Source organism: Notamacropus eugenii, chromosome 1 (assembly GCF_028372415.1).
Source record: "Notamacropus eugenii isolate mMacEug1 chromosome 1, mMacEug1.pri_v2, whole genome shotgun sequence".
NCBI classification, from domain to species: Eukaryota; Metazoa; Chordata; class Mammalia; order Diprotodontia; family Macropodidae; genus Notamacropus; species Notamacropus eugenii.
In genome coordinates this window covers 705,825,273-705,844,025 of record NC_092872.1, presented here as the reverse complement: position 1 = coordinate 705,844,025, position 18,753 = coordinate 705,825,273, and the positions used below count along the sequence as shown (strand labels likewise).

The window sequence follows — 18,753 nt, the reverse complement described above, 5'->3', positions numbered from 1 at the left end:
CTCTACCACCCCACACCAGAAATGACCTCTCCCTCCCCCAAGTGTCCCCTGACACTTTATACCTAGAATTCCTAGGAGGGTCAGGCCCTACTCCCTTCATTTTGCACCTGGGGAAACAAGTCCGGCAACATTCCAGTGACTTCTTCAGGATACCACAGTAAAGGCCAAAGCTTATATCTGAACCCCAGACTCCCCAAGTCAGAAATCCAGCATTCCTTCTGCATTGCCCGCTGCCTCTCGTTACTGTGCCTTCCTATTATGCGCAGCATTTTAGTTATTGATATTTGTCTGGACTGTCAGCATCGTGGAGGGCAGAGCTTTGATCCGTTTTCGTGTCAGTCCTAATGCCTGGCAGAGGGCCTGCCTAGGGTCGACACTCACTACTTGTGCTATTTAGGGGTAGAAAGGACCTTGGAGAGTGTCTCGGCCCACCCCCACCTTCACAGATGAAGAAATGAGCGAACGGATCTTTGAAATCCCTTTCATCACGACACTCATTTGTTGGGAAGCTTCCAGAGTGGCCCCCTCCAGCCGGCCAGCTTCATCTGCCACACCTTCCTGATGTGAACTCACTCAGCAGGGCTTTTTTCCTCACTGGTTTCATTCTTGTTCATGAGCCCGTCCTCTCCCCTCTTCCTGCAAGTCCTGCCCATGCCTCAGAGGCTTTATTCACACCACAGTGGTCCTCTCTTTCTCTGAACTGTTCTAGAAGTGGCTGTGTGAGCCTGGGCAAGTCACTGGGCCTCCTTCTGCCTCCATTTCCTCTCAAATCTCTAAAATGTGGTGGTTGTAAGGACAGAATGAAATAATATTGATCATTATATAAAGTGCTTAACATAGCTCCTGACGTTAACGTTATTACTCTTAATAGCACCTACCTCCAAGGGTGTTGTGGGGACAAAATGAGATATTTGTAAAGCAGCCCACACTTCATAAATGCCTGTTTCCTTCCTTCCTCCCTCTCTCTCTTCCTTCCCTTTCTCCCTTCTTTCCCTCCTTACCAATTTGCTAATTTAAATACAAGACCGCAAGCCAAAGGCTCCTTCTCTTTGGTCCCCTGCCTTCCTTTCTCCCCAGAGAACTGTGCTGTGGCAGTCAGCATCGAGCTGTGGAGAGAGTGATGGACTTGAAGGTAGAGAACCCAAGTTCAAATGCTGGCCCCAACCCTCAGTGCTGGTGTGACCGAGGGTCAATTGTTCCCTTCTCTGGGCCTAAATTCATTCACCAGAAAATCATGACTTTTGTCCTGAATGCCCCCTTAGAGTCCTCAAAACCTCCAAGGATGTTAAGATTTTGAACCCTCTTAGGGCTCTCAGGAATTATGGCCCAGAAGACATCACTGTCCTTAGCTGGTGTCTTGCCATCTTTTTACCGATGAGGAGACAGATTCAGGGAGGAGCAGCAACTTTCCCAAGGTTTTCACCCTCTCCATTTCCTGCTCTTTAGCCACCAGGACATCAGGAACCCTGGGAAATTATCTGGAACTACTGGTGTGACTTTCTGTACATGACAAGCAAGGGGAGGAGGAAGGGGCTGTAAACAGAAGCAGATCAGACACTAATACCCAAGAGAACAAGGTCTTCCCTCAGACTGCGGTATTTGTGAGAGAGAAATCCTGTACCAATTAGCAGGCATCTTAATTAAATAGCTTATTTGATTTGCATCCAAATTATAATTTGTACATTCAGCCTTGGCTTTGATATCTCTCTGTTAACTGCTCAGCTTTCCTTTTACACTAAATTCTGCTATTTCCCCCACTATTCAATCTTTATTTGGTCTCCAGGGCCCCGACTACCAAAAGGGGAAAAGGTTGTCCATTTTTGTATCCATTTAAAAATCCATCATTGGCCCCCTCTCCAACCTATCAAGCCGGCCCCCTGATTTTTCCAGCCACTGATTCAGGAATCCATAACCCAGTACAGATAAATGGGATTTCACGGGCTTTTCACCTTCTTGCTTTATTGAAAAGCAGAATATTAACTGCTCCACTGACCAGCTGTCCATTTAAAAACACAGGATATTTTAGAAAATTGTTTGCCAATCACACCCTACTAGTATCCACAGAAAGCCTTGTGGTGGTTTTTGCTTTATACTACAGCTGCTTCACCCCCATCACCCCAGATCCCCCTTTAAGTATTACCACTCACCACGTCAGGTTATCAGTTCGTTTCCTCTTGGGGTAACAGTCTATAATAAATAGTTCAGTGTGTTAGCTGGGATTGTTTAAAAAGAAGACAACTTTAAAAACTCTGGGTTGCCAGCTCCTGGTAAGCCTGGGGACCCTTCTTTGCACGATCATTTCTCTTCCAAGATATTAGTAGGCTCAGATTTATAGGGGGCTTTTTCCCTTTCCCAGAATAAGTATCATTCTCATACACCCATGAGCTCAGAAGTTAAACTTCCCAGGTGCCAGAAAACAAATACATCAGCTTATCCTCTCCCGGGTTTGGGAGGTAGCCCCTAGAAAGGCATTAAGAAGCCCTGTATCCCCATTAGACAGATTAGTCCCAGGGGCACATGGACTCTAAAGCCACATGGGGCTCAGAGCAAACCAAATTCACTCTTTTTCACCCCAGCTCAACTGTCATCTCCCCAAATATTTTTAATACATTTGAAAGCAATGTAAAATCACTATCAAGGGTCACCTTAAAGGGGAAAAGACACCTTGAAGATGGTGTGTGGAAGAGGGTGAGCGAGTGCTGCTCCTTGCTTTGCCTTGATGATGAAAGGGGCAGAGAGGGGGTCTTGGCTTATGGGCCCATGTCATATGTCTGTGAGGCTACGATCATCTTTGTGGCACCAGCTGGTGGGAGCTACTTCCTCCTCCCCCAACAAGGCTGGTGCAGAGCCTGTAACACTTGCTCAGTTTTCTGGGTCCTAGAAACACTGCACCCCAAAGGCTAGGTCACAAGTGATCCGTTGAGTAAGAGCAGATGCCAGAAGCTGGCATGAGGTTGGGCATCAGCACCTCCTTGGCAGGTGGAAAGTTCCAAAGGAGAAGGATGCGAGTGGCTTCTGTTCTGGGCTCCTCTGTGACGTATCACCCAAGGGCCTTGGTCTCTGTTTTCTGTCAAATCCTAGTGAATGTTGCTATAAGCTATATCTTCATAATAGCTAAGCACTGTGCTAAGGGCTCATGTATCTCATTTGACCCTTAAGACAACCCTGAGACGGAAGTGCTGCTGTTGTCCCCGTTTTACAGAGGAAGAAACTGAGGCCAGCAGAGGTGAGGTGGCTTGCCCAAGGTCACATAGCTAGGAAGTGCCTGTGGCCAGATTTGAACGCGACTCTTCCTGACCCCGGTCCGGCTCTCTGTCCACTCCGCGACCTACAGATACTAGCTAACACTTCTATAGTACTTGAAGGTTCCCAAAGTGCTGTCTGTCCTTGTGTTCTCTCCTTTGATCGTCCATCTCAGTAGCCTTGGAAGGTAGGTGCTCTCATTACCCCCATTTTACCGAGGAAGAAACGGGTTGAGAGAATTAAAGCAACTTGCCCAGGGTCACATAGGGAGTAAGTAATTTGAATTCAAGGCTTCCTGACTCCCAAGTCCAGTCCTTATTTCTTTTTCTTGCCCTACAAAACCCCTAACAGAGGGAGTAGCTCATCTGCTTTAATACATTCCACAGCAGAATTCCAAGAAGTTACCGTTTAAAAATCAATCTCCAGTGTGAAATTGAGAAAAACACATTGGCTTTTCATTGCATTGCCATACCTGCCTATATTCATGTTTCCAGGATGCCATTGGAGTTCCTCGGATAAAGACCTGGCCTGGTCCTCAGGATTCTGGTCCTGGTTCTGCTCATGAGTCATCCTAGAGCACTTAAATACCTTTTCTAGTTACCATTTCTGGAGTCTTTGCAAACCTGTCTTCTTTCTGTCCTCTTCCATATTTTATGACTTGATTCCCAACAGAAATCCAAAGCTAATACTTTCTCTGTCTCTCTATCTCTGTCTCTGTCTCTCTCTCTCTGTCTCTGTCTCTGTCTCTCTCTCTCTCTCTCTCTGTCTCTCCGTCTCTCCGTCTCTCCGTGTCTGTCTGTCTGTCTGTCTGTCTCTCTGTCTCTCTCTCTCTCTCTCTCTCTCTCTCTCTCTCTCTCTCTCTCTCTCTCTCTCTCTCTCTCTCATTACCTACTCTCTGGCCAAGTAACAGAACAAAACATTTCCAAATGACAACTGAAGTTGTCATTTATCTCAGGCTGTACCAGTTCTGCTCACACGAGGACGATCTTATTTTCTGAAGCAAATGATGTCCAGTTCCAATACAACAATCCCCTCTGCCCTGCCCTCTCTGCCTTATGAAGCATGGGTAGGAAAGGTCTCAGCGCTGGGTCAGAGAGCTCTTCTTTTGTCTTTTTTTAACCAAGGTGGAGAAAATTCAAGAGTTGTACGATTTGGCTGCACCTTTTTTGTCTTTTCCTGGCTAATCTGACACACAGCAAAGGAAGCCTCCTCCTTTGGATCAAAACCCCTTTCAACCTGTTGTCTCCCTTGCAGGGCATTGATTTCTGCCCTGGGCAGAATGTCTCTGGCGTAACCACCCACAGCCAAGAGGAACATTCACAATTGCCCCTGCTTTTCCACCTGGGAAGAGACCCAGGAGAGAAATACCCCATCAGGTAAGCACATTTTTAAAAAATTTACCATAATTGTGTACCCTTTGACCTATCTTCTTGTTATCAACCCATTTCTGCTTCCTCTAGACAATGCTAAAAAGATCTGACTGAGTGAAATTAATCAGGACTGTAAGCGTGGGGAAGTGTGATCTAGACTTTTGGAAGTCCTGAGTTTCAGTCCTGCCTCAGGCATCTGACTCTACTAAGTCACTTAGCCTCCCATCCTCAGTTTCCTCAGTTGTAAAATGGAATGATATTCTCATTCCCAGTATTCACATAGTTGTCTCAAAGATCACATCAGATAATGTTCATAAAGTGTTTTGTGAATATTGAAGCACTCTATAAATGTGTAACATTGTTACTGTGGAGTTTTAAGGAGCTAGATTCAGGACTCTGAAGTAAGGAACATCATCTCTGTGATTACTCTCTCCCAGTGGGGCAGGAAGAAACCTCCTCTTTTGGTCTTCAGGATCCTTTTAGATCTAATAGATAAGGTCTTCTCTCTTTGTGGCTTTAGTGTGGTTTTTAATCATTGCTCACATGAACAGTGTTTTAGAGGCTTACCCAGGGCTTTTCTCCCCACAGCCCTGTGAGGTAGGTGGTACATGTATTGTAACCCCCATTTTACAGATGAGGATACTGAGGGCAAAGTGACCTGCCTCTGTTTGAGGGGGTTGTTGGGCCCAGCCCTCCTTGGAGGTGCCAGAAGCCAGAGGAGTGAGTTGTTGAATCAAGGCCCGGAGCAGTGAATTCAAGGTGCTCTCTTCTCTATCTCTCCCCCATGGAAGCAAAGTTTAGTAAAGGAGCCCAGGGCTTGGCATCAAGAAATCTGGGTTCAAGTCCTGACTGGACTTTAAGTATCAGCTGGAAACCCTAGCTAAAAACCATGACCAGAGACTTTGGTTGAAGAAACAAAAGCCTGCTGTTTCATGCTCATACAGTTAGGTTGGTCTCAGGGTCAGTCTACATGTAAATGCCTCGGAGTAGGCCTGGGGAAGCCAGCCCAGCATGGTGCTCTTGACTGAGAAGAGAGTTCTACTTTTTTAAATTCCCTTCCCAGAGCTCCGAATTTCCAGAAGTATGAATTTGTCTGATACCAAGGATGATAGTGCATTGTGCAGCATAACTCAAGTCCGTTATCTTTGGCAGATAGTGAGGCCTAACATAGACTATTAATTGGATCTGTAAGGTCCAAATACATCACCCCTGTGCAGTACAGGGAAAGTGAAGCAGAGAAATCTCCAGTGATCTAGACAAAGGAAAGATCCTCTGAAGGGTGGTGGGCTGAATGTGACTCAGTAAAAACATCAGGAGAAAGGCACCACAGATAAACAGTTCCTATGCATTAAGAGCACCACCTGGAAACTCCAGAAGTAGCTCTCAGCAGTACTCAGGAGAGGTACCACAGGAAGCTGTGCCGTCACTCCTGCCTGGGTGAGGTCTACAAGGATTGGCCCCCAGGGTCCCTTCTTAGCAGCAGGGAGCTGACCCTGGAGGAGCCCTCTGGTCCTAAGAGTCTTCCCAGTGCACATCAGTCTAGTTACCTTCTGGCGCATAGTGGACACCAGGCCTCACCCAGCTAGACCTGCCATGGGAGAGTAACAAAGAGTGGATTTGCCTCTGCCTTTATGACTGCAGATAACTTAGTGTGAGTGGACTTGTCCAGTCCCCGTGAACACCGTTCGAATATTCCTTGGGTCCTGATTCTTGAAGATAGGCAGGAGCATCCAAGCTTGTTCTGATATCCTGAGCATTTCCCCACTTTCCAGAGAAACCCTATCACCTTTTACTTTGGGCCAAGTCCTCTGTAAGTGTCTGGAACTAAAATTTGACTCAGACTCTTTTCTCCTGTGTTATTCTGAGACCTGCCAGTTTGGTCAATCATGTAACTGCTGAGCTTTGAGGGAGAGAGCTGCCCCCAAAAAGCTTCCCTTTTCAGCCAGAGGCTTCATACACATGGTTCAGAGTACCCATGGTCGTCAGGAACAAACTTCATCTTTCCTTCTGGCTTAGTATTGCTGGCAGGACAAACTGGGAGGGATGGAGAAAGAAGAGGAGGAGGATGACTCTGTCCCTGCTCCTCCAGTCAGGACAGTAATGACCTCTTGGTGAGGATGGAAAGGGATTTCACAGCCACCATCAGTCCACCAGGGTTTTGGTCATCTCCCTGTCAGACAGGGCCCTGTAAGTCATCCACTGTCCTCTCCAGCCATGTTGGGGAGCAGGTTTGGGGCCCTGGCTCAGTCCCAGTCCCAGGTTTGGGCCCTGGCTCAGTCCCAGTCCCAGGTTTGGGGCCCTGGCTCAGTCCCAGTCCCAGGTTTGGGCCCTGGCTCCACGGGCCCCACTGTAGAGAGCCCCTTTGCCCTCTATTTGGTGAGCTCCTGGGTGTCTTTGGATGCAGAGCGCTTATTCCGTCTTGAGACAACTTGGGAATGCCTCTTTCTTAGAGATCTCTCTTAGCATCTTCCCTTTTGGCTTTCGTAGCTTTGTCTCCATCAAACAGACCCTGTTTCATTTTGCCGTGGCACTCAGTGACCATTACCATTAGAAGGAAGTGTAAAGAAAAATGGGAAGCAATGAAGCATCTTAATTTCCCTTTGAAGGACTCACAATTAGTAACAAGCCTGCGCTGGAGACCTCAGAGCTAAGGACCACATGGTGATGAGATTCGGAAGATTAAAATGAGACTGTGGGAGCAGGGAAAAGCAATATGTTATAAAGGCCGAGTTTCCCTCCACCCCGCCTTCCCCTCCTCGTTAACCTCCCCCAACAGGAATGTCACTGTAGGGCTTGGAAGGCGGTGTTAATAACGCAGCGGGCTCCACATTGAGTTGTTTGGAGGAGGAGGAGAGCAGAGCAGATTGCCAAGGCCCAATTACATTAAATGAACGAAGCCTGGGCCACACCTGGGACTGGGACTGAGGGCTTCCAGCGCAGGCCTGATTGGCTCTCCAGGGACTACCTAGAGGTTAAAAGTGTCAATTAATGTAATGACCCTGGACTTGGTCCACTCAGTTCCGCTGTTCAGTGCATGGAATAATTTTGCGTACACAGGGGGATTTTTTTCCCGATAACTCCTCTCAGCAACACCTGTTCACCCTTTTTTCTCTGATTCTCTCTTTTTCATTGCTATTCTGACTCTCCTTCAGCCGGCTGTTGTGACAGAATATAAAATTCCAACTTTCCCTGGGGGAGCTGTAGTTGAAAATCTTTAGTCATTGAGGTTCAGACACCTTCAGGATCTGAAAATGTATCATGATTTTTAAACCCAATTCTGCAGAGAAGGATGACCCTTTGAAAGGCCAAGAACCCTGAGGCTTACTGGCAGTTTTAAGATGAGTTGCAAAGAGACTTTATCTGCTAAACCTTCAAAGTCTTGCATTTCCCAATGAAGTCAAATAAAAGTAATTTGTGCCTAATTAGCCTTTCTCCATTTTCTCTATATTGCATGTGTTCTATTATCCATAAATATTATATTTTTACATTATATTATACATTACATTTTATCATATTATGTTGCATTATGTTATATGGGTAAGCGTGTCTGAACAAGAGCACATGAAGTGAAATGGGAGGTTACCTTATCATGGGTAAATATGATATCATGTCATATCACGTCATTTCATCTCTTGTCATATCGTGTGCTCTTTGGGGTGAGCCTGTCTGAACACAAGCACAGGTATGAAGTGGAGTACAGTTACCTTACAGTACCTAGACTAGTTGATGGAGACCTTGCACAGAAACCAGTGTGTCAGATGGTTCCCTTTGGTTAGCAGATGTATCTATTCCTTTGGCCAATGCCCTAGCGAAGACTTCTCACCCTGTAGCCTGAGTAAAACCCAACCAGCTTCTTCAGCTGCCAGCCCTGTTCTCATTGTAGTTTATTAAGCAGTCAGAACATGTTGGCTAGCATAATGTGGCTATTGAGTTGAATTATCTGTTGAATCATGGGTCAAAGTGAGTTATGCTTGAGTGTCTAAATGTGCTGTATGATGTTCTTGTGTTTGCTTAGAACATATAGTGTACTGTAGACAAGTGTTTACAAGTCATGAAACTGCTATAAAGATAACTGGTGACCAGCCAGTCTTTCATGGACCATTTCAGCTAAGTGATTAAAATCTAATCTGATCTTGTGAGAGTCAGCAGAATGGGAAAGCATCCTTATCATTCCCGTGTCTGTGAGTGCAAGGAGACAGAAGTATTGCTACGGTTTGTCCATCAGAAATGGCAGCAGGAGAGGTCAGGCCAGTTTCTGTAGGTAGCTGGAGACAGTAGTAAACTCTATGAACGATCCAGTGAATGCCAGAAGCTAAAGGAATCTCAATACCGAGCTCTTTGCAGACAGCACCTAGCTAAAAATAGGTACTTGGTAAACATCTGTTGAAAGCATTTGTACTATCTTAGGAACCTGTGCCCCCCATCATTGAGGGTCTTCAGGCAGAGGCCCAACCTCCCATTGGGTGTGGGATGTGCTATTGATCCTGCTCAGGTCAGGGTAGAAACTCAGCAACAGGCAGGCTTCTTCCAACTCTCACTGTCCCAGATTCTCTGAAAGAGCAATGGTAGTTCACTGAGGAAACCGCCATAAGGGCCAGTGAGGGGAGAGAGGCCTAATGAAGGAGTAATAGGAAACCAGGCACATCAAAAACTAACTGTGAAAGCCTTCTGTGAGCTGGAGAAGAGTATAACAATGAAGGCGGCATCCTATCACCACGTCAGCCAAAGGCTAACTTAGAAAAGGAGATGCTACATGTATATGTGAAGGAAAATCAACATGCTGTGAAGTAGTGAGGGAAGGCTTGGTGTGCTGGGGGTAGTTGGAAGCCGCAGGATAGCCTTTCAGTAAATTAATAAGTATTATTAAGTGCCTGTTACGTTCCAGGTAATGTGCTAGGTGCTATGGCTAGACCACAATGAAACCATCCCTGCCCTTGAGAAGCTTAGAGTCCAACCAACCAAAAGCTCACAACTCCTGCCTTTGAGTCAGGGGGCGATTTGAATGTTTTTATTTGGTGTTTAATTTCCCCCCAGTTATGTGTAAAGAAGATTTTCAGCCTTCTTTTGTAAAATTGAGTTCCAAATTCTTTCCCTCCCTCCTCACCCCCCTCATCGAGAAGGCAAGCAATTTAATATAGGTTATACATGTGTAGTCACACAAGACCTATTTCCATATTAGTCATGTTGTAAAAGAAAACATAGACCAAAATAGACCCAAGAAAAATAAAGAAAGTTAAAAAAAAGTATGCTTCAGTCTGCATTCAGACTTTCTCTGGGGATAGCTAACATTTTCCATCAGAAGTCCTTCAGAGTTGTCTTGGATCACTGTATTGCTGAGAAGAGCTAAGTCTATTATAGCTGATCACTGCACAATGTGGCTGTTACTGTGTACAATGTTCTCCTGGTTCTGCTCACTTCACTTTGCATCAGTTCATCAAGTCTTTCTAGGTTTTTTTTTATCATTTCTTATAGCACAATAGTATTTAAGAGAGTGATTTGAAAGGGATACTTAAGGTAGATTCATCCGGTAAAGACATGCAGGACGGATGGTGGAGTAGGAAGAATCAGGGACCCTCACTAAGAGAATGTTGCAATAATTCCAGAGGTGAGGTGACAGTGGTGGGGCTGATAGAGAGGGGAAAATGGGACACGAGTGCCATTTCAAAGGAAAAATGGATATGGTTTGGTACCTGACTCAGTGAGTGGTAGTGTATACGGAAGCAGCCTTTATCTTCCCTATATGGAAATTGTCTCTTCCTCTTACTCTTTGTAAGTACCATACTTTTATATGAAGTAAATTTATGTAACTGTATATAATCCAAGGGGATTCTGGAATCTCACTGCTCTGGGTGAGGAGATACACAAATGATGGGTCATCACAGAAAATCTGGGGAAGTGAAAGGAGCTACTACCCTGAGCTCAGGGCAGAGCTTATGTTCTGTCCAGGAGATGAGAGCTAAAGGCATCTCTTAGACAGGAATCAGAAACTCAGCAGACATGCACTTTGAAATTTGTTTGTAAAGATGAGGATATGGCCATTTGACCATTGGAGGGGAATTCTTACCAGGTAGAAGGACTCTAAGGAAGATGGCTCACTGGGAATCACACAGCCAACACGTGTCTGTGGCAGAGCTTAAATCCTGGTCTTCCTGACCCCAAGGCCACCAGGGTCTGCAACACCATGCACCCTCTAGAAATTCCCAAAGACGAGTTGGGAGGGAAAGGTGGCAGAGATCAGGGGATAATGGGTTTAGCTTTGGAAATGTCCAATTTGAAGAGCCTTTGGCTAACCAGGTAAAAGTGTAAAGCAGGCAGTTTAGCTGGGATGAGATGTGCTGGTGACAGGACATTCAAACCTTGCTTTGCCTTCACTTCCTCTTTGACCTTGGACAAGTCACTCTGCCACTATATCCTCCTCATCTGTAGAATGAGGGGCACAGTTAAATAATCTCTGAATTCTCTTCCAATTCTGAAGCTTCATGATCTTGTCATTAAATCCACATGGAGTTGAACATGAATTACAGTCATATGTGTTCAGATCAGTTGGCCATGTGTCATGGAGTGTTCAAAGAACTGTCTGAATTTACCACAAAACTTAACATTTTTGAGAATTCTTAGATTACTCTTGTGTTTCTTAAATTTAAAAAAGGTTTAATTAAGTCCTATTAAAAAAAGTTTTTAAGGAAAAAGAGAACAATCCCAGATATGCTCGATGAATTAATTTAATATCTCCTCATACCTGTGGCTCATGGTGGCAAATATCTGACATCTCTCCTATCAGAGAGAATTAGTAGCCCCCTACCTATTTATTTTGTGGTGCAAGTAATATGTGACAGCAGAAGATTGGAGTGGGAGCTGACCTAAGTGTGTTGTGGTCCAAAAATTCCCTCCCCTTTCTCTGTCAGTTACCCTGTGCCTTTCTCTCCACTCTTCTTCTCTGGGCATACTGCCTAATGGATGGGATATTTATAGAACTTACTGGAAGCTGCTTGCCCATTGTTGGACTCCAGACTGGGTGTAATTTCATTTAGTTTTTTTACCAAGGAGGACTTGAACCAAAGGATTAGAGCCATTGCTCACTAGAAGTCAATAGAGGAATCAGTAGACCCAGAAACAACCCATTTCTTGGATTCTCCCCCACAATGATTTAGCATAATAGACAAAGTAAGGTCATTAATCCATATTCTGAAAAGTGGTTGGAGTATTACCATGACAAAATTGGTATAAGTCACTTAAATACAGATCTAGCCTAATGGAGGGGGTTCACAAGGTTGGAAATCTCCCTTATTCTTAGTGAAAATGAATGGAAACTTAAATGTTCCCTTGAGCCTTCAGACTAAATCCATTTAGGGGCTAATGCCTCCTCTCCAGCCAAGCCATGTTGGGTGGGTGCTAGAGGATGGCGTGAGTCTCTTTGTTTCAAGAAAACCAGCCCATTTCCCATTGGGTCATCATGATGAGGAGCTAGACGAGACCTACAAGACCTAGTGAGACCCAAAGGAAGCCTAGAAAACTAGGAAGTTTCTGGACCTGCTTGTTAAGGTCATCTGTTTGCCTGGGGCTCGTAGACCAAGTGAGACCGTTACAGCCCATGGGGAAGTGAAGCTGTTTGATCTTCAAAAGTTAGGCAGATGGGTCTCTGGGACCCTGTGATAGTCTTCGAGCTGACCTAGACCAAAGTAGAACCCTTGAGGCCTACCTAATCTGTGCCTTTCTAGTGAGATGCTGCTATTCTCCAGAAGATGGAGGAAAGAGTTCAGTGATAGACTCTACCCTTGGCCTTTCTTACCAGACCCTTCTAGAGTCTGAGCTGCCAAGCACATAGAAAATAACACATTATCCTCAAGATCTGTCCCAGAGGAGAGTTTTATAGGCCTTTGCACCTCCTCTACTACCTTCTCTTCATCCTTCTCCCCACTCCCCGTGAGCATAGGATGGATGCTTTGTTTTTCTATACTTTCTTTTCTTCTGGGATCACTTCCATAGCTTCCAAATCCATATCTCTGGTCCTGAACTCCAGACATTGGACATTTCCCTTTGGATAACTGAGCTCATCATTTTCCTCACTTTGCCACGTGTGCGGTTACCCTCCTAAGCACTCATGCTTCTAATCCTCGGAATCATCTTTCACTCCCTGACCACAATATATAATGAAAAGAAATTTGGATTTGGAGTCAAGAGACCCAGGTTTGAGCACTAAAAATGCATTAATAGCTAGGTAGCCTTGGGTAAGATGTTGATCATCTTTGAATCTCAATTCCCTTATTAGGAAAACAGAAGCTATGTTATGGGGATACGGATAAGAACAGGGTTCTTGTCTGAATCAAGTAAGACAGTATGTAAAGCATTTTTTAAAAAATCGTAAAGTACTACATACATTTTAAATTAAACTTTTATTATCCCTCACCCCATCTATTTTCAATCAGTCTCAAAATCCCCTTCGTTCTTCGTAGCATCTTTTTGGATGACTTTAGTGAAGTGTGGATGATCACCGATAGCTTTCTAATTTATATCTTTGCCCCTAGACCGGTCTCCATAAAACAGCCCTCTGATCAGGCTGTTCCCCTGATCAAAATACTCACCCATCCCCTAGGAAGGCTTTGTTGAAAATTCATATTCCAAAAAACAAGTGTTTGACAAAATATAACACTCATTTGTTATACTATCAGCCTGTACTATCAACCCTATAAAGCACAGGCATAGAAGAGTTGTTGTCTTTTCTCTTTGTATATCTTGAGAGTATGTTTGTATCCCCAGCAACTAACACAGTGCCCGGCTCTTGGTTTGTGCTTCCAAATACTTGTTGATTGATTGATGCCCAGGGGTTGGTGAACAGTGAAGCAAATTGTGGTGCATGACTGCATTGGAATATTACTTACCATAAGAAACAAATTGAGGAATTCAGCGAATAAATGGGAAGACATGAAATGAGATAGAGTGAATAGGTTAAAACAGTATGCACGGTGACTTCCAACTGTGAAAAAAGAAGGAAAAAGTAGGATTGAGCTCAACAGTGCATAATTAGGATGATTGTGTCTGGCCCTGAAGACGAGTTGGGAAAATACACTTCTCCTGTTCTTTGTGGGGGTGGGATACTGTGCCTTTACACTGTCAGATGGTGTTAACCATGATGGTCAGCTTTGCAGGATTGCTTTTTTAATTTTTTATTCTTACTCTTATTATAATGAATGGATTGCTGGATAGGGGAAGAGATATATTCATAGTGAAGGTGATAGAAAAACAAAATAATGTTAATTTAAAAAAAAGATACATATTCCAAAATAGTGCATTTCTTGGGGGTCTCTGAGGTTTTAAGAAGAAGCAGGATATACTTTTGCCTCCTTGAGAATCTAGCAAGGATATATATAATACATCTCACAAGTTACCCTGCCCAGAATTTATTGTTGGGGTGATAGATGATTATCTGAAACAGAACTCTCCTTCAGAAAGGCCAGCTGGACTTCCCCATAAAGAAAATGTGATTGAGACAACTGAAATCTCACCACGACTGCCATAATTTCATGGTAGCATAGTAAAGACGTGTTAGCTTATTTCTTCTGAGATGGTATTTTTAGCACTGGAGAGGAAATTCTTTTTACTAGAGAGACATCACTGTCCAGTGCCATTTGTATAACGTTCTAATATTCTAGCATAACCTCAACATTTCATTACTACCCATTGTAATTTACTAGGAATTCCTCAAGCAAGTAACATTTCATTACTGCCCATTGTAATTTACTAGGAATTCCTTTTCCAAGAGGGAAAAGGACCTCCATGTACAAAAATGTTTAGAGCATCTCTTTTTGTGGTGGCAAAGAAGTAGAAATCAAGGAAATGCCATCAAAACTAAACAAGTTGTAGTATATGTTTATGATGGAATACTGTTGTGCTATAAGAAATAGTGAGCAGGATGGTTTCAGAAATACCTGGAAAGACTTATATGAACTGATGCAATATGAAGTGAACAGAACCAGGAGAACATTGTCCGCAGTACTAGCAATATTGTAAAGATGACCAACTGTCAATGGCTTAGTTATTCTCAGTAATACAGTGATCTAAGACAATTTCAAAAGACTCATGATATAAAATGCTGTCCACCTCTAGAAAGAGAACTGATGAAATCTGAATGCAGATTGCAGCAAACATTTTTTGCTTTATTTTTCTCTTTTTTTTGTCTCTGTTTTCTTTTGCAACATGGCTAATATGGAAATATGTTTTGCATGACTTCACATGCATAATCGATATCAAATTGCTTGCCTTTTCAAAAAGAGGAAAGAGGTGAGAGGAAGAAGAAGAAGAATTTGCAACTCAAATTTTTTTATGTATCATTGAGAAATATTTGGTGAAATAAATAAAAATATTTAAAAAAATAATACCCCATATAAAAGTTATAATCTTTCCAATTGCTATTCAGTTCTTTCCTAGTTAAAAATTATGAACTAAGCAGTATGCTACATAAGCAAATAAACCTCCTATAGGCTAAATAAATGTATCATACCTATATGTATTCCTATTTTTCAAATATATGTAAATATTTTATAGTAAACAAATGTGCATTTTATTTGAAAAGCATAACAAAAAGCCTTTGAGTGTTCCACGATATGATTCAGCCAAAAGATGTCTTATAAAGTGGGAATATCCTTTAATCATCAGTTCTTTTTGTGTCCAGTGTTTCCAGCGTCGAGTACCGAGATACTCTTCAAAGAATATTCCCAGTCGTTGAGGAACACAAGAAGACCATGGTACCCGCAGAGCCCCAGCTTAACGTGTGCAACCCAGCTGTCATGGTGAGTGGCTTGTGAACAAGCATGTTCCATCTCCAGGCTTTGGTGAAATGGCAAAAAGGCCTTAAGCTTCCACTGAGAAGGCCAAAGTAACAAAGGCTTGACTGAAGGCAGACTTAGAGTGCTATCTGCCAGGTGCTGTAGCATAAGAAGGCCGGGAATGAATACTGGCAAATCTGCCAACCATAGTTAGTAATAATGGGGTAACTGCCTACATGCAGATGTCATGTAATCACTGGCATTGTACCTCCATTCCCTAATCCCCTGTACATGGTACAGGAGCTCCAGCCTACTCGGGCTAATTGAACTTACATCACTACTCACTTGTTCAGTATACCCATTGAAGGTGGCCCTTCTACTTCCAGCCTTCTGAAAAACTGGTCTTCTCTATCTTGTGACAACTGGAGTTGGATAAAAAGTCACCCGACCACCTCTGGCCTGAGTGCAGGTTATGTGACCTCTAACCTTACATCCCAATCCAAAGCTCACCATTCCAAAGGTATTTCCCATTTCATGCAGAGTTCTTTGTTGATTTGATTACAACAGATTTTCTGCTACAGAGAATCCAGCACAGAGATCACTTTCAGTCCACAACATGTAAATCACTCTATTAAGTAACCAGGCAGGTTTGCCAGCTGGTAATATTGACCCATATTGAGAAACTCCGCTTGGCAGAACACATTTGTCTTTCTCTTTCAGGGCAAGCTCTAGCGATCAATAGCATGATCCCCCGGCTGCTGCCCCTCCCAGTCATTCCTCCCTCCTTGGCTTCAGTTTGAAACGTTCACTGAGGCCTGGGAAGGGGCTGTGAAGAGGGTAAGGAGTGCTACACAGCTTTGTTTCTCGGGACAAATTCACTCCTTTCCCTCTCTTTTGACCCCAGAGAAAAGTTTTAGAAGACATATAAAGGCGAAAGCAGAAAACAGAGACCCCAGTGGACCAAGGCTTCCCAGATTCTCAGTTAAGCTTGGAAAGGCCACTCATAGTCATTTTACCTTCCCATAAGTCCCCCCCACACATACACAGACACCTCAAGCAACAAGATTCCTCTCCCAGTCCAAGACAGCTCAACTTATAAAGTCAAGGAGAATTTACTGAGCACACCAATGCTAGGTACAGTGAGGGGACAGATTCAAGACCAGTCCTCACAGGCAGGGAGCTTAATGTTGGTGGAGGAGACAAGCCAAATTCAAAACAAAGGTTAGTATAGATCCCAGGACTAAATTGTGTGATAGAGAAGAGAACAGTGGGCTGTGAGGGAGATTTCATGGGAAAGAAGGGAACTGAGTTTAGAGAAGGGGCCAAAGGGTGAGATGAACAGTAGAGAGGAAGGGGAGTGAGGGCGTGGCAGCCATGAGAAGCCAGCCCAGACGGGGAAACGGCATTGAGGGTCCTCCTGTGGGGGGGGAGTGCAGAGGGAGGGAGCCGGGAAGTAAATCTGTCTGACCAGAAGCCAGAATTCCTGTGGGGCAGGGCCAGATTATGGAAGTGAGGCTGAAGTGTAGAATGAATCCAGTAGGCAACCAGGGGCCATTATGGGTTCTTGAGCAAGAGTTAATACAGTGAGACCAGGGTTTTAGGACCCAGCAGAACAAAATAACACATTGACATACATAAAATCTAGGATTAGGTTAGGAAGTACTTAGATGTGAAGGTTTATGCCATGTACAAAGGAAAAAGTGGTTTGCCCCAGGAGATTTCTTTGGAAAAAAACTGAAGTCGTTCCCTGAGAACTCTCTTTTCTCCCCATCTTGCATCCTTATGAAGAGGTGACCCTTCTTACCAAGGCCATCCCTTCCCATGTTCCTCGGCAGATTACTCCCTGTCATTTCCCTCTAATCTGCAGTCACCCTCTATCTCCAAGATCCTCCCAATCTCTCAGCTCAATTCTTCTAATTCCTTTTCTCTCAGTCTATTCCAGATCTTCTGCCCCAGGGCTTCTGACCTCATTCAGATGAAATTCTCTCTGAAGTTGTCAACCACCTCTTAACTGCCAAATTTCATGACCTTTTCTCAGTCGTCATTCTTCCGCATCTCTTTGTAGCCTTGGATCCTGTGGATCACCAGCTTCAGGACACATTCTTCTGTCTGGATTTCCACAGCAGCTGTTCTCTCTTGATTCTCCTATTTGCCTGACCACTCAAGTGTCCCTTTCTGGATCTTCCTCCAGGTCACTCCCATCAGTTCTGGGCCCTCTCTCTTCTCCCTCTGGGCCATCTCACTCCTTGAGCTCATCAGCTCCCATGTGTTCACTTATCTGCATGCCTGTGATGCCTGGATCTGTACATCCAGCCCTAGTCTCTCCTAGAGCTCCCACCTCGAATCACCATCTGCCTGTTGGATGCTTACTCTAGCTTGAGCCTTTCCTCATTCCACAGGTGCTGAACAAATAAAGCAGCACTGTCACTCCTGCCGTATTGTGGGCGCCATGTTGTTGTCAGTCATTTCAGCTGCATTTGACTCCTCGTGACCCCATTTGGCAAAGGTATTGGATTTGTTTTCCATTTCCCTCTCCAGCTCATTTTACAGATTAGGAAAGTGAGGCAAATAGGGTTAGGTGACCTGCCCAGGGTCATACAGCTAGTAAGTATCAAAGGCTGGATTTGAACTCATGGTGCCTTTCTTAATGAAACCTGAGAGGCTTCCATGTTCCACAGTGGGTGCATGTTGACCTCAGATGTCCATTCAAATGGTTTTCCCTACAAATCGTTGTCTAGCCATGCCCCTGTCCCTTGGCCCTGTGCCTGAACCCAAGGAGAGAATTTTATCCATATTTCATTTTTGTTCATTGGGCCCAGTTCTGTCTCCACATTGGTTAGTTATCTCTCCCAGCTCTTCATTCATCGTCAGATCTGATGAGCACAGAGGGGTGTGGTACAAGGGGTGTCGGTGCTTCCTGTGTGGGCATGTTCCCTGACCTCAGACATCTGTAAAATGACCAGATGATTTCCTAGGTCACTGCCAGCTCTCAACTCTCTGATGTCATGGAGAGATCCCAGGGTTCGTATCTCAGCTCTGATGCTTAGTAGCTCTGGGATCATGGCAACTTACTTAAAGTTCCTTCAGTTTTCTAAATGATAAATTAGAGAGAATTATGTTTATACTACCTGCCTCTCAGGTCTGTGGTGGGTTAACTTAAGTGCTTTGTAAACCTTAAAGCAAAATTTAAATGTCAACTAGTCATGCCTTCATCCAAGTCATTAGTAAAACTGTTAAAGAGAATGGAGCCCTGTGGTGCTCTAGTGGAGATGCTCCATCAATGGCATTTATTATATCTTGGAGGGAGCATCTCTGGCTAGTTGCCACAGGGCTCTGTGATTCCACCAAGTCCCAGTTATACCTAGGAGGCCAAATTT

The 18,753-nt window shown here is 44.2% G+C and overlaps 1 protein-coding gene across 5 annotated transcripts in view; it reads left to right on the top strand.

The window, feature by feature from the left end:
• GALNS (galactosamine (N-acetyl)-6-sulfatase) overlaps positions 1–18,753 on the top strand; it is a 68,234-nt gene that overhangs the window by 41,464 nt on the left and 8,017 nt on the right. For 2 of the 5 annotated variants that reach the window (XR_011972915.1, XR_011972916.1), the window contains exons 12-14: positions 4,498–4,619; positions 15,283–15,400; positions 17,776–17,882. Coding sequence is in view for 3 of the 5 variants with exons in the window: in XM_072636336.1 (XP_072492437.1) it covers positions 4,498–4,619; positions 15,283–15,400 (240 nt within the window). In the remaining 2 variants the exon portion in view is untranslated. Of the gene's footprint in view, positions 1–4,497; positions 4,620–7,100; positions 8,036–15,282; positions 15,401–17,775; positions 17,883–18,753 lie in introns of those variants that run through there. The other 3 variants (XM_072636336.1, XM_072636340.1, XM_072636337.1) reach the window with 2 other exon arrangements.